At 43.7% G+C, this 12,636-nt stretch overlaps 1 protein-coding gene across 3 annotated transcripts in view; it reads left to right on the top strand.

Annotated features, from left to right (window-relative positions):
• C2cd2 (C2 calcium dependent domain containing 2) overlaps positions 1–12,636 on the top strand; it is a 73,862-nt gene that overhangs the window by 28,414 nt on the left and 32,812 nt on the right. For all 3 annotated transcript variants that reach the window (XM_036203796.1, XM_036203799.1, XM_036203797.1), the window contains exons 3-6: positions 513–632; positions 3,626–3,730; positions 8,412–8,534; positions 12,129–12,252. In XM_036203796.1, coding sequence (XP_036059689.1) covers positions 513–632; positions 3,626–3,730; positions 8,412–8,534; positions 12,129–12,252 — 472 coding nt within the window. The remainder of the gene's footprint in view (positions 1–512; positions 633–3,625; positions 3,731–8,411; positions 8,535–12,128; positions 12,253–12,636) is intronic.

Genomic DNA, 12,636 nt, shown 5'->3' with positions numbered 1-12,636 from the left:
TTAAATTTATTAACTCCATCTCCAGATGTCACAATATGATCAAATATCCTGCAACAGCAACAAGTAGATGTTGGCTCTCTGCCTACACCTTGTCAATCCTGAGGATGGAACTCATGTTTTTAGGCCTGGTGGTAAGCGCCTTTTCGTGGTGATCCATCTCATTGGCCCTGTCTTGGGAATTTAAAAGCAGCCATTGGGGAAAAATACATAACAGTGATTTTTAAAGGAAAAAACCTTCATTATATATGGAAAAAGCATGACAACTAGATTTAAGCAAGACAGAACTCGGATCTTGAGAATCCATCAGGAATCCATTGTCTGAGACAGTTTCAATTTTTTAAAAATTGTTTCATGGTAGAAAAGATGTGCATCTGAGTATTTATCCAAGATTGAGACTCAAAATTCTTTCCTTGATAACATAGAAAGTCTAGGTTATTCAACGAAATGAAGGTGTCTATGGTAAGCACTGTCCTTGCTGTCCTCTGAAGATTCCATGTACCCTGTCTCTCCAGGTGGTGATATGTCATGTGGTGGGTGAGAACCTTCAGTTCTTGGTCAGTGCAGGGCCTGCCTCCACAACCAGTTCAGAATGCCAGCTGTATGACGTCCGGCTTTCCCCATTTCATTTAAAGGTAAGGCTGTGTAGATGCTGTCAGTCCCAGGAAATCCATGGTAGAAATAACTCTTATGTTCCCTGCCATAGGAGGGACACAGGGAGGATTCATCCATGCTGAGTTACATAGTTCTGAGTCTCATGTACTTATTAATTATGAGTCACATCACTCATCATCTTTAAACTGTAAGCCACCATGAACATGACTCAGAACATGCAAGGTCTGTACTAGCATGGATGATGACTCCCCACAGCTATAATTGGAGAGCCCCCTTCTCTAGTTCCTTTCAGCCTATATACTCTCTGAGGCCATGTGGAATTAGGACAGAATTATGTATAACTGGTTTGGAGAAGTAACTAGATATTGGTGAGGGTCCAGTAATCTACCCTGCCTCTCCTATGAGGAAATGTCAGCACTCTGCAAGCCCAGCTTTGATGATCTTTCACAAGCAGATACAGATGATGAAAATGGTGGCAGCTTGACTCTGAAGATAGCATTATTCAATAGGATCCTTGAGGGTTATAGGATTGCAGTCTTATGTTCCTGTTGGCTACATATTAGTTGTAAAGAGCTCATATACCAACCACCTCACTCTTTCCTTGGTCTCTATGCCTTATACTTTTTCAGCTCAGTCACCATGGGTGTAGTTCTCAAACCATACCTATTGGACCATTCTCCTGCTAGCTTCTCTTAGTGTTAAGGATGCTTATGATTGTTTTTGGTAATCTGGAGACATTAAGATGTTCTCACCACCTTAAGGTCCAGGCCCTAATCACACCTACCAAGTCCCTTTTACTATGTCTGGCCCTGTATATAAGGCTCCAGGATGAAAGCCTGGCCGTGTCTCCATTATTCTGCTACCTCTATGAGTAGGACTGTTCAGTCTAGGAGACCAGCTGAGGCTGCTGGAGTGGTTCAGGTGAGAGGGGCAAGGGTTCCATATGTAGTCCCAGAGACATCTGAACATGGGCACTGGCCATGCCCAGCACTGAAGACAAGTGTCCTGGGGTCCCTTCTCTCTCCACTCTCCTATGCCTTCATGACAGAAACAGAAGCACAGAGCACAGTGAGTTCCTTATTTAAATAAGGCTGCAGAGTGTCAGTGACACCTGGCCTGAGGGACTGTCTAGGCAGACGAGAGGCTGAAAAGGAGTTTGGGAGGAGAGCTTCACATCCATTCTGAAAGGACGTTGTGTAGACCATGGTAGAAGCTGAGCCATTGTCTGTAAGAACAAGTGACTACAGGAACACACACGGGACTGGGACAGTAGTTAGAAGTCCATGCTGTTCTTGCAGATGACCTGGGTTTGGTTTCCAGCATCCTCATGGCGGTTTACAGTCTTTCATAACCATAGTTCTAGGGGCCATCTCACCTCTTCTGGCCTCCAGGGACTCCATGCATACACACAGGCAACCATATACATTATCATAATCACTTTTCTATTGCTGTAATAAAGTACCATGACTAAAAGCAACTTGGGGAGGAGAGGGTTCATTCTAGCTTACAACTCTCTGGTCTGAAAAAAAGAGTTTTCCATTACTTGGCAATAAGCCAAGGAAATTATAAGGAAATGTCCTACTTGTTCTTTGTAAAACTAAACTCCACTAGCTGCAGGAAGTAACCCAAAGGGTACTCAAAGCAATGAAATTTGGCATATGGATGTGTTTAACTTTGCAGAGTTCAGAAAATTAAAATATGTACACCTTGCCATTGATACATATTCAGAATTTCAATGGGCAACTCCTTTGAGTTCTGAAAAGGCTGATTCTATAATTACACATTTATTAGAAGTTATGACCATCATGGGGATACCTGTACAAATTAAGACTGACAGTACTCCAGCATGTCTCTAGTAAAATTAAACAGTTTTCTGTATATTATAACATAACGCATATTACAGGTATACTATATAACCCTACAGGGCAAGCAGTTATAGAAAGATCTAATCTCACTTTAAAAGATATGCTTAATAAACAGAAAGGGGTAATAAAGATCCCCAGAGACAGATTGAACAATGCTTTATTAACTTCAATTTTTTAATGCTAATAAGAAAGGAACAACAGTTGCAGAGAGGCATTGGATAATAGAAAAAAACTGCTGAGCTAAATCAGCCTGTATACTTTAAAGATGTGATGACCTCAGAATGGAAACCAGGATATGTATTATGTTGGGAAAGGGGTTTTGGTTTTGTTTCTATAGGAGGAGAAAGGCTATGGTTATCATCAAAATTGATATAGATTATATTTGAACAGGAGAGACCTCTTGATTAAAAGAGGCAGCAGTTCATCAAACAGCATGACCATTCAATTTAAATTAATGTATAAGACTAACAAATCCTTTTCATTTGATTGATATAACTTGCCAAAAAGGAAATTTTCCCCAAAGCTAGGGTTGGGGCAGGGTTTCGTTTTTTGTCTTTCCAGGAAAATAAAGGCATCCAACTAAGGAATCTCATTCCATCACTGAAGGAAGTCAGGGTAGAAACTCAAGGTAGGAGCTTGGAGGCAGGAGCTGATACAGAGGCCATAGAGGGGTCCTGCTTACTGGCTTACTCCCCATGGCTTGCTAGCCTGGTTTTGTATACAACCCAGGACCTCCTACCTAGGGGTAGCACTGCCCATAATGAACTGTGCTCTCCCACATCAGTCTTCAATCATAATCCCCACAGGCTTGACTATCGGCTAATCTGATGGGGGCATTTCAAAGTATGTCTAGGTTTGGGCCAAGTTGACAAAAATCAACCAGCAAACTCATAAAATAAAAATAAATCTTAAAAAATGAATACACAGAGAGCACCAGTGCACATATACACAGCACATAGCATATACATATAATATACATGTGCACCTTATACAGACATAGTACACCCATGCAGTCTGCACACACATACAGCACATATACATAAAATGTGCATGTACATGGCACATATGCATGCACACATGAGCTAATTAAGGCTCAGGTAAAGAGCTCAACTACCCAATAACTGTTTCTTGGTGGTTTGTTCTCATAGATGGAATTCCACATGGAAGAGAAGAGAGAGGACATTCAGATCAGGTGGTCGTTCACCCACACACCAGAAACAGCCATCAAGATCCAGCCCCAGGCCCCAGGGGAGGTCAGTCCGTAAGTTTTTGTCATTCTTTCACTGGTTTAAGGATGCATGGCTAGAGCATGTCTCAAATTGGGCATCTCTAAGGTGGGCAGCCCCTGCCAGCCATTCTCCCCATGCTGACCTAGGCCACAAGAGACAGGGCACTGTGGGGACAGCTTTGATGAAGAGGATACTTTCCTTTCCACTTTCTCGGGCCTCAGCATGTGAGGACAGAAACTGGGGTGCAGTGAGTGCATGTGAAGAGTGCCCTGGAGTCATTTTCCTTTGCTGCACCTGGAATCCTTCCTGTGGCTTTCACAAAATTCCCTTGTAGTTCTGCTCTGTTTCAACTAGGCCAGCCACAGAGGTCTCATCACAGCAGAGCTGTGTGGGCCTTGTACTGTGTTGCCAATAAGAGACTTTCCTTTTCCTCCTTTTGTCTCTCTTTTGTCTTTTCCTCTCCGTTTTTCTCTGGTGCTGGGAATGGAACCCGGGGCCCTGAACATGCTAAACAAGTGTTCCACCCCAGTCCTGTCAGTATTTTAGCCTTTATGATTTGACATAGATGTGTGCAGTGTGTGGGTTTGGTTGGTTTGGCTTTGATTTGGTTTGAGCTGGTAAGTTTCACACACACACACACACACACACACACAGTACTGACTAAGGTAAAGTAACTAATTTCAGATTGGTAACACAGCTACGGGGGGCGGGAGGAATGACTCAAGGAATCTTGAACTTAGAATGGTCCTCTTCTCAGTAGAAGAGATTGAACATGTCAGGGCTTGTCTGGTGGACTTCAGGCCCACAAATGATGTCATTGTCTGAGAGAAGCAAATAGCAGAAGGAAGGAGGGGGAAGAGAGAATGAATTGGGGTTGGGCAGCCCTTCCTTCTCTCTCTTTTTGCTGCTTGCTTTCTCTGATGGCATCATGTGTCCATGCCTGCAGTACACACAGGCAAGCTCAACCATGCTGGATTTCTTAATGCGAAGAAGGACATCATTCTGTGGGATTCCTTGAGTCATTTCCCCCATGGATAGCTATGTTACCAATCTGATATTGATTCATTTGTCTCAGTCAATATTCAGGTATAGAATTTTCCCATCTTTGTTGATTTACATATTTATCTTATTTTTTTATATAATTTGGTTTGCCCATATGTGTGTCTGTGTATGATGTGTGTGCAGTGCTTGCAGAGGTCAGAAGAAGGCACTGAATCTCTAGGGACTGAAGTTAGGAAAGGTTGTGAGCTATCTTCTGGGTGCTGGGAATCAAATAGGTCCTCCAGAAGAACAGCCAGCACTCTTAACTACTGAGCCTTCTTTTCAACCCCTTGTATATATTTTTACTATTGAAAATTCGATGGTTCAGTGGTTAAGACCACTGGCTGATCATCCAGAGGTCCTGAGTTTCAATTCCCAGCCACCACATGAACCTGAGTTCAATTCACAACCATCTGTAATAGAATCTGTTGCCCTGTTCTGGCATGCAGGTATACATGTAGAGCACACATACATAAAATATAAATAAATTAAATTAAAATTAAATCAAAATTAAATTAAATTAAATTTAAAAAAGAAAGAAAATGTGATCCAAGGTCAGCACCACTGACAGACTGGGGAAAAGCTCTGTTCCTTCCATTTGGCCTTACTGATACCTGCACAAAGTATCATAAGTGTCATTGTCTTTTTACAAAGATGACCTCATTCATTCTTCCTCTTGTACCCAGCCAGCAGCATGCTACCTATACTGTGTACTTCCTGTTCCTCATCCTCTAGGCACCCTATAGATTTCTCTATGGAGGCTTCCGGGGACTACTTTGTTGCTCAGTAGCAGATCTACAGCGTCCTAGTGAATAAGAATAGCAGTGGGGACAGGAGCTGTGAAAAGAGGTTGCCCTGGCCACTACTCCTGAGATGGCAACCATCAGACCAGAGTTCCTGTCTACTGAGTGAGAAGTAATTGTGCAGGTCAGACAGAGAAACAAGAGCCCAACGTAAGGCAAAGACATACTGTGTGATATTATTCAGCCAGAAACGGAGTGACTTGCTGGTGCACACTGTATCCTGATTAGCCTCGCAGATGATAAAAGAAGCCTGATTCAAGAGAATGTGTCTTCATGACACACCCAGTCCAGAAAAGGCAATCCACAAAGAAAGAAAGATAGATGGATGCCAGGGTTGGGGACATGACTCCTGATAGGATGGAGTCTGGGGTTCATCTTTAGAGAGCAGTGAGAAGATTGAGAACATATTTAAGTAGTGGATGCTTAGTACTGTGTATGTACAAAAGGACAGTGAAATGTATATTTAAGTAGTTATTCTATATTGTGTGACTTTTACTTAACTTAAAAATGAAAGCTAGGTTATCAAGGAACCATTGAGGGAGTAGGTGATGGCCTCTTGGTTCAAAGAACAGGCTCTTTAACTATTTTAGCCACTTGGATTTGACTCTTGGCTCTCCCATTTATGGACTATATGGCTCTGTGGATGTTAATTGGCTTCTCTATGCCTTCATTTCCTTATCCATGAAGTGAAGGGAGTGTGATGTAAAGATCAGTTAATACATGTGTATATGGGAGGCTGGCCCTCAGTGAGAACCATAGCATCAGCCGTTTGGGTTTTGGCATTCAGAGACCTTATATTTTAGAGATTCAGGTTCACTTTTAATAGATTCAAGTTCACTATAGAGAGGCCTGATCAAGGAGGGGCAGGCAGCCAGTTGTCTTACAACAACACAGATTACTCCAGCCTGCTTTCTAAAGTCAGTTCCCTTTGTACAAGTTGTGAGTGTCCTATAAGCCAGTGGAACCAGTGCCTATAAGGGCCTTGCCTATACAGCCAGATGGGGTCCACGGCGAGGGGAAATGGCACCCAAGATGCTTTCAAGCTGCATACCACAGCAATTGGAGCTAAGGGGTTAGGTCTTGGCAGAGCTTGACCATCACAGCTCCTCTTCCAGAACTCAGAAGGATGGCATGGATGCCTGGGCTGCCGCAGAGGAGACCTGTCATCTTAGCACATACCCACCCGGCCCTTTTCCTCAAGCGTGAAAACCAAAGCTATAACACTGAAATAAGACTTAAGGAGACCAAGTCACCCTTCACATTAATGGAGATTTTAAAAGTCAATACTTTAAAACTGACTGTGGTGCCATAGACCTGTAACCCAGTCTGTGGGAGGCAGAAGCAGGAGGATCATGAGTTTAAGGCCAACCTGGGATATACAGTGAGATTTTTGTCTTAAAAACTCAACATCCACTGGGAATGTATTTCACTAATAGAATGCTTGCCCAGTATGGGAAGCCCTTGGCTTTCTCTCTAATACTGAAAAATAAAACAAAACCCAAAACCTGTGCACTAAAAACATTTCTAGTAGTGGTTCTCAACCTTCCGAATGCTATGACTCTTTTACACAGTTCCTTCTGTTGTGATGACCCCAAGCATAAAATTATCCTGTTGCTCACTTCATAACTGTTTTTTTGCTACTGTTATGAGTCATAATGTAAAGATCCAATATGTAAAATATCTGATATGCCACCCCTGTGAAAGGCCATGCAATCCCCAAGGGGTCATAACCCGCAGGTTGATAACCTCTGGTTTATAGAGCTCTGCTGCACAGAACAGAACCACGCACACTTGAGATGGTACTGTACCCACACTAGTACCCAGCTAGAAATAGTTCAGAGTGAGTCCCAGGAAGCTTGTTGTTGTCCCTTCATAGGCTCCACATGGGGAACTGGGACCTTGAAATATTGAATATGGGAGATATCTGAGCTGCAGAATCTTGATTATTTATTTATTTGTTTGTTTTTCAAGACAGGGTTTCTCTGTGTAGCCCTGGCTTCCCTGGAACTTGCTCTGTAGACCAAGCTGGCCTGGAACTCAGAGATCCACTTGCCTCTGTCTCTTGAGTGCTGGGATTAAAGGTGTGTGCCACCACCACCCAGCTAAATCTTGATTCTTAATTTGATGGGATCTAGAATCACCTTGGAAACAAACTTCCAGACAAGTCATTGAGGGAGTTTCAAAGTTAGATTAATTGAGATGGAAGACCCACCTGAATGTGGGCAACACCATCTCATAGGCTGGGGTCCCAGAATGAATAAAAAAGAGAAAGCAAGTTGAGCACTAGCATTCATCTCTCTCTGCTTCCAGAGATTCACTGTGACTAGCTGCTTCACATTCCTGCCACCATGACTTCCCTGTCATGAAAAACTGTGCCTTAAAAACCATGAGCCAGAGTAAACCCTTTCTTCCTTAAGTTGTTTTTGTCGGAGCAACAAACCAGATAACCAAGACATCTACAATCAATAGATCCAACAGCTAAAAGCAGAATGTTTATTGCTGTGCAGTTTCTGTGGTCTGGAGTCTTTGCACACCTTGTCTGGTCCTAAGCCCTGACTCTCTCTGCCTGCCATCAAGTTCTTGGCTGGACAGTGCTTCTCTGTAGCTCAGGGGACTCATCATCCTCACATAGTTGTTGGCACAACTGGTTCATTATGAACTGAGGTCCCTAATTTCTCACTGGCTGTGCTCCTGGAGGCTGCTGCTGCTGTTCCTAGCCTGTCATGGGCCAGCAGGACAGTTGCAGTCCTAGCAACAAGAGCCAGCATAGCCTTCACACCAAGGTTGCTTAATGAGGTCTGATGTTGTAATGGTGTGCAATGATCTGGCGTGGAATGATCCGATGACCTGTCTCTCTCCAGAAACAGGCACTCGAGGTAAACATGCTTTCCGAAGCCCTTGAGGATCTTTTCAAGCACCTAGTTAGTGCTGCTTCTCCAGCTGTGTTTCTGAGCACCAAGCCTACACGGGTCAAAGAAGCTCAGGTAAGCCTAGTTCGAAGGATACAGGCAATTCTGAGCTTGTGTTTCTGGTGCCTTCACTTCTGATGGTAGGGCTGACATTGCACAAGCAGATATTGTCCACAGTATTAGAATAGAGCCTCAAAATGAGAGCTCCATGGTGAGAGAGGTTGCCAGGCCACTGTTACTCTTCTGATGAAGCTATGGTCCCCTGTTTTCACCATTCATCAGACGCTCTTAGCTAGTGATAGTGTTTGATGCTAAATTCTAGGTGACTAGGGTCACAGGGATATGAGAAGTCATCTTTACTTTGCTTACAGGGTGGCAGGCATAGCTCAGCTAGTGGATGAGAACAGCAGGTAATTATAGCCTTCCCTCAGGGTCTCTCAGAGGCATAAGGCGTGAGGGGCCGGTTCAGCCTTTCTTAAATACTGGTGTCAGTCATGCATCTACAGAGGTTGGAACAGCCTCAGCCACTGCATCTCCCAGTAAACCTGCTAATGGTAGATTCTTGAAAAGCAGAGAGTATTGGTGACTATAAATTTATCAAAATTGGAGACAGTTCACAAAATAGTATTGTATTTTCAGAACCCACAGATTAAAAAAAGGGGGGCTATGTTATCATATCCAATCACATTCTAAAATGAAAGTGTTCATTAAGTACTATACCCATGGCAGGGCTCTCTAGAAAAATTGAGTACTTGGGCAATGGGGTGAGAGAGATTTATAAGATATATTATGACATTGTTGCACGAATCCTAATTGGCCTTAATAATAAAAACCTGGAGCCAGATATTGGAGTGAATGCTGAAAGATCAGTAAAAGATCCAGCCACTAGAGAGACTTTTTACCTCTACCAAATCCTCAGCCTGAAAGGGCCAGGCTCCTGTTTCTACCCTACCTTTACTGTCTCTGCCCAGCCATATCACTTCCTGTTTCCTTCTCCCAAGTGCTGGGATTAAAGGTGTGTGCCACCACTGCCTGGGCTCTAGTGGCTAGCTCCACACTCCAATCTCCAGGCAAGCTTTATTTGTGAGAGCACAAACAAAATATCACCCCAGATGTGACTGATAACATACATGGTATGATTCCAGCCCATGTCTGAAGCTTTGAACGCCAGGAGAGTTGATGGTTGGGCCTCAGTGCAGACTGACCAGAGGCTCAGAGCTCAAACCCAGGAGGACCAGTGTTTCTGTTTGATTTTAAAAGCAGAAAAAGATCGTGGCCTGGCTGATGTGTCTGGTAGGAGGAATTCTTTCTCATTTAAAGGTGTCTCATTTTTCTACTCAGACTGATGGGATAAAGCCCACTTACTCTATTAGGGATGGCCATCTACTTTACTTAGTCTGTCCATTTAAATGTTGATCTCTTCGGCTATAGCTTAGTTTGAAGAGTGCTTGCCTAGCATGTAGCATGCATGAAGTCCTGGATTCAATTTCTAAGACTATATACACCAGGCCTGGTGGCACATGCCTGTAATACCAGCACTCAGGAGGGAGAGGCCAGAGGATTTGAAGTTCAAGGTCATCCTCCACTACATAATGAGTCTGAGACCAATGTGGTTAACACAAAACTCTGTCTCAGAAAAAAAAAAAAAAAATGTATCTGTCCTTAAAATTGAACTCATCTCACACCACCATCATAGAAACACCCAGAATGGTGTTTGACTGAGTACCTATGTATTTATGGCCCAGAAGTAGAACCCTCATAGCTTAGTGGTTAAAGCATTTGTGCCAGTATGGAGATTGGAATTTGGATCCCTAGAACCCAAAGTCAATGCCAGGTGGGCATGGTGGTCTGACTCTTAATTCTAGCCTCAGAAACCTGAGACCAGGGGATCCTGGAGCAAGCTGGCTGGCTGAACTAGCTTTATTGGTAAGCTTTGTGTTCAATTGGGAGACCCTACCTCAGTGAATAAGGTGGAGAGTGATTGAGGATTATACTTGTTGACAGTCATAGGCTTCCATATGCACAGACATGTCCATGTTCACACACACATGTAAACCTTCACAATATGTAAATATTGTTTGTTTTTGCCCTTTTGGGGGGCCCCACCACCCAGCTCCCAAAGAAATCACTCACACAGAGGCTTATTATTACTTATAAATGACTGATCTTAGCTTGGTTTAGTTCTAGCCAGCTTTTCTTAACTAATTATCATGTCTATCTTTGGCCTCAAGGCTTTTGTATTCCTCCTCTCCTGTATACCTTTTCTTTCCTTCTTATTCCATGTCCGGCTGTGTAGCTGGGTGGCTGGATGACTGGCCCCTCTAGTCCTCCTCCTTCCTCTCTTATTCCTTGATTTTCCTTTCTTCCAAATTTCTCCTATTTCTTCTCTCTGCCTGCCAGCCCCACCTATCCTTTCTCTTGCCTCGCCATTGGCTGTTCAGCTCTTTATTAAATCATCGGGTGTTTTAGACAGGCACAGTAACACAGCTTCACAGAGTTAAACAAATGCAACATAAATGAAAGTAACACACATTAAAGTAATATTTCCCAACATGTAAATACACACACACACACACACACACACACACACACACACACACGAAGGAATGAAAAAAATAGCCACACATATACAACTGACAAAGTATCACATCTCTGTCCCATCCCAGTGCTTTAAGGATGGTACAGTCCTTCCTGGCCTTTGCCATGCTTCACTCACAGCGGGGAAGAACCTGGTTCAGTACAGTGTTTGCTGAGTGTTACCACTAGTGTCTCTGGAGATGTTAGTAAGCATCCCCCAAGAAGTAGCTCAAGTCCAATCAGCACCCCAGATAGCTCCTGCAGGGCATTCACTCTTTGTCCGGCACCTCTCAGGGACCCTTCTGGGGTCTTAGGTTCTTGTGCTAAGTTTAAGAGTCCCTGTGAGCACCATCATGGCCACCAGTGCTTGGTGCTCTTCTGAAAACGAGATGAGACTGCACCTGCTTTTGTCCTTCACTTGTGCACTGTCAGGGGACCATAGATGTTCTTCCTCGAACCGGTGGGCTCTGCCTGGAGGCAAGAGGTGATCACAGACTGATGGCCATTCATATCTAGATATTGTTCTGTCAAGCACTACAGCCTGAAGACGAATTCACTATGTAAAGCACCTGCCCTGGGTCTGAGCATGGATCCATGTGCTGGCTAATCTTCACTGTCCTGGGAAGTATACTACAAGCAGAATTTGAACAGTGTCATCACTATCTGCAGGTTCTTCATTTGTGATAGAAAAGGCTCACTACGGGGCTGGAGAGATGGTTCAGAAGTCAAGAGTTTGACTGCTTTTCCAGAGGTCCTGAGTTCAATTCCCAGCAACATGGTGGCTAACAACCATCTGTAATGGGATTTGATTCCTCTTCTGATGTGCATGAAAACAGCACACATATATATAAATAAATAAATCTTTTAGGAAGGAAGCAAGGAATGAAGGAATAAATGAACAAAGGAAGGAGGGGAAAAAGAAAAGACTCACCTCTGAGGCAGCAGTGTCAATTCTAAGTTGATCCTGGAAGTCAGGTCCCATGTTCTGGTTCCCTGAAGACACTGGTGTTGAAGATATGGCCTCTATAGAAGCCAGTGCCCCTGGCCATTCCCTCACATCCTCACAGCTGTTATCCTGCTTTTTCCCCACAGACTCTACAGTGCACTTCTTCCACTGCTCAGGAACCCTGCCCTCCCAAACCTCCAAGGGCTCATGAACTAAAACTGCAGGTGAAGAATATCCGAGTCTCCCTGCTAACCCACCCTGGTGCTTCAGGTAGGTGCTGGTGCCACCAGAGCCTCATGGCACTTACCACAGCTGTGGGAGGGACCTTCCTTGACTCAGCCTGGTGAATCCTCATATGGTAACCTGGTTGGGTCTGCAGTATGACCCCTGCCTTCTTTGGCAGAAATACAGTGAAAGGCTTGGTCTTTGGCTAATGGGCTTGGGGTCCAGAGGCCACACACTGTAACCCAATTAGCATAGTAAGCAACTGTGGCTAGTGATGGCCAATCATGTATACCCAAAGAGCTTGTGGAGAGAATTCTGAATGTTTCAGATGCAGAGGAAGATGTTTGAAACAGTGGCAATGCTAGTCACAGAATCTGTTATAATAATGTAATAATGTATATCATTATACAGGATATACATGCCACTAAG

The sequence above is a fragment of the Onychomys torridus genome, chromosome 12 (genome assembly GCF_903995425.1).
Source record: "Onychomys torridus chromosome 12, mOncTor1.1, whole genome shotgun sequence".
Lineage (NCBI taxonomy): Eukaryota > Metazoa > Chordata > Mammalia > Rodentia > Cricetidae > Onychomys > Onychomys torridus.
The sequence above is the reverse complement of the archived record's forward strand: the minus strand, read 5'-3'. Positions and strand labels throughout refer to the sequence as shown.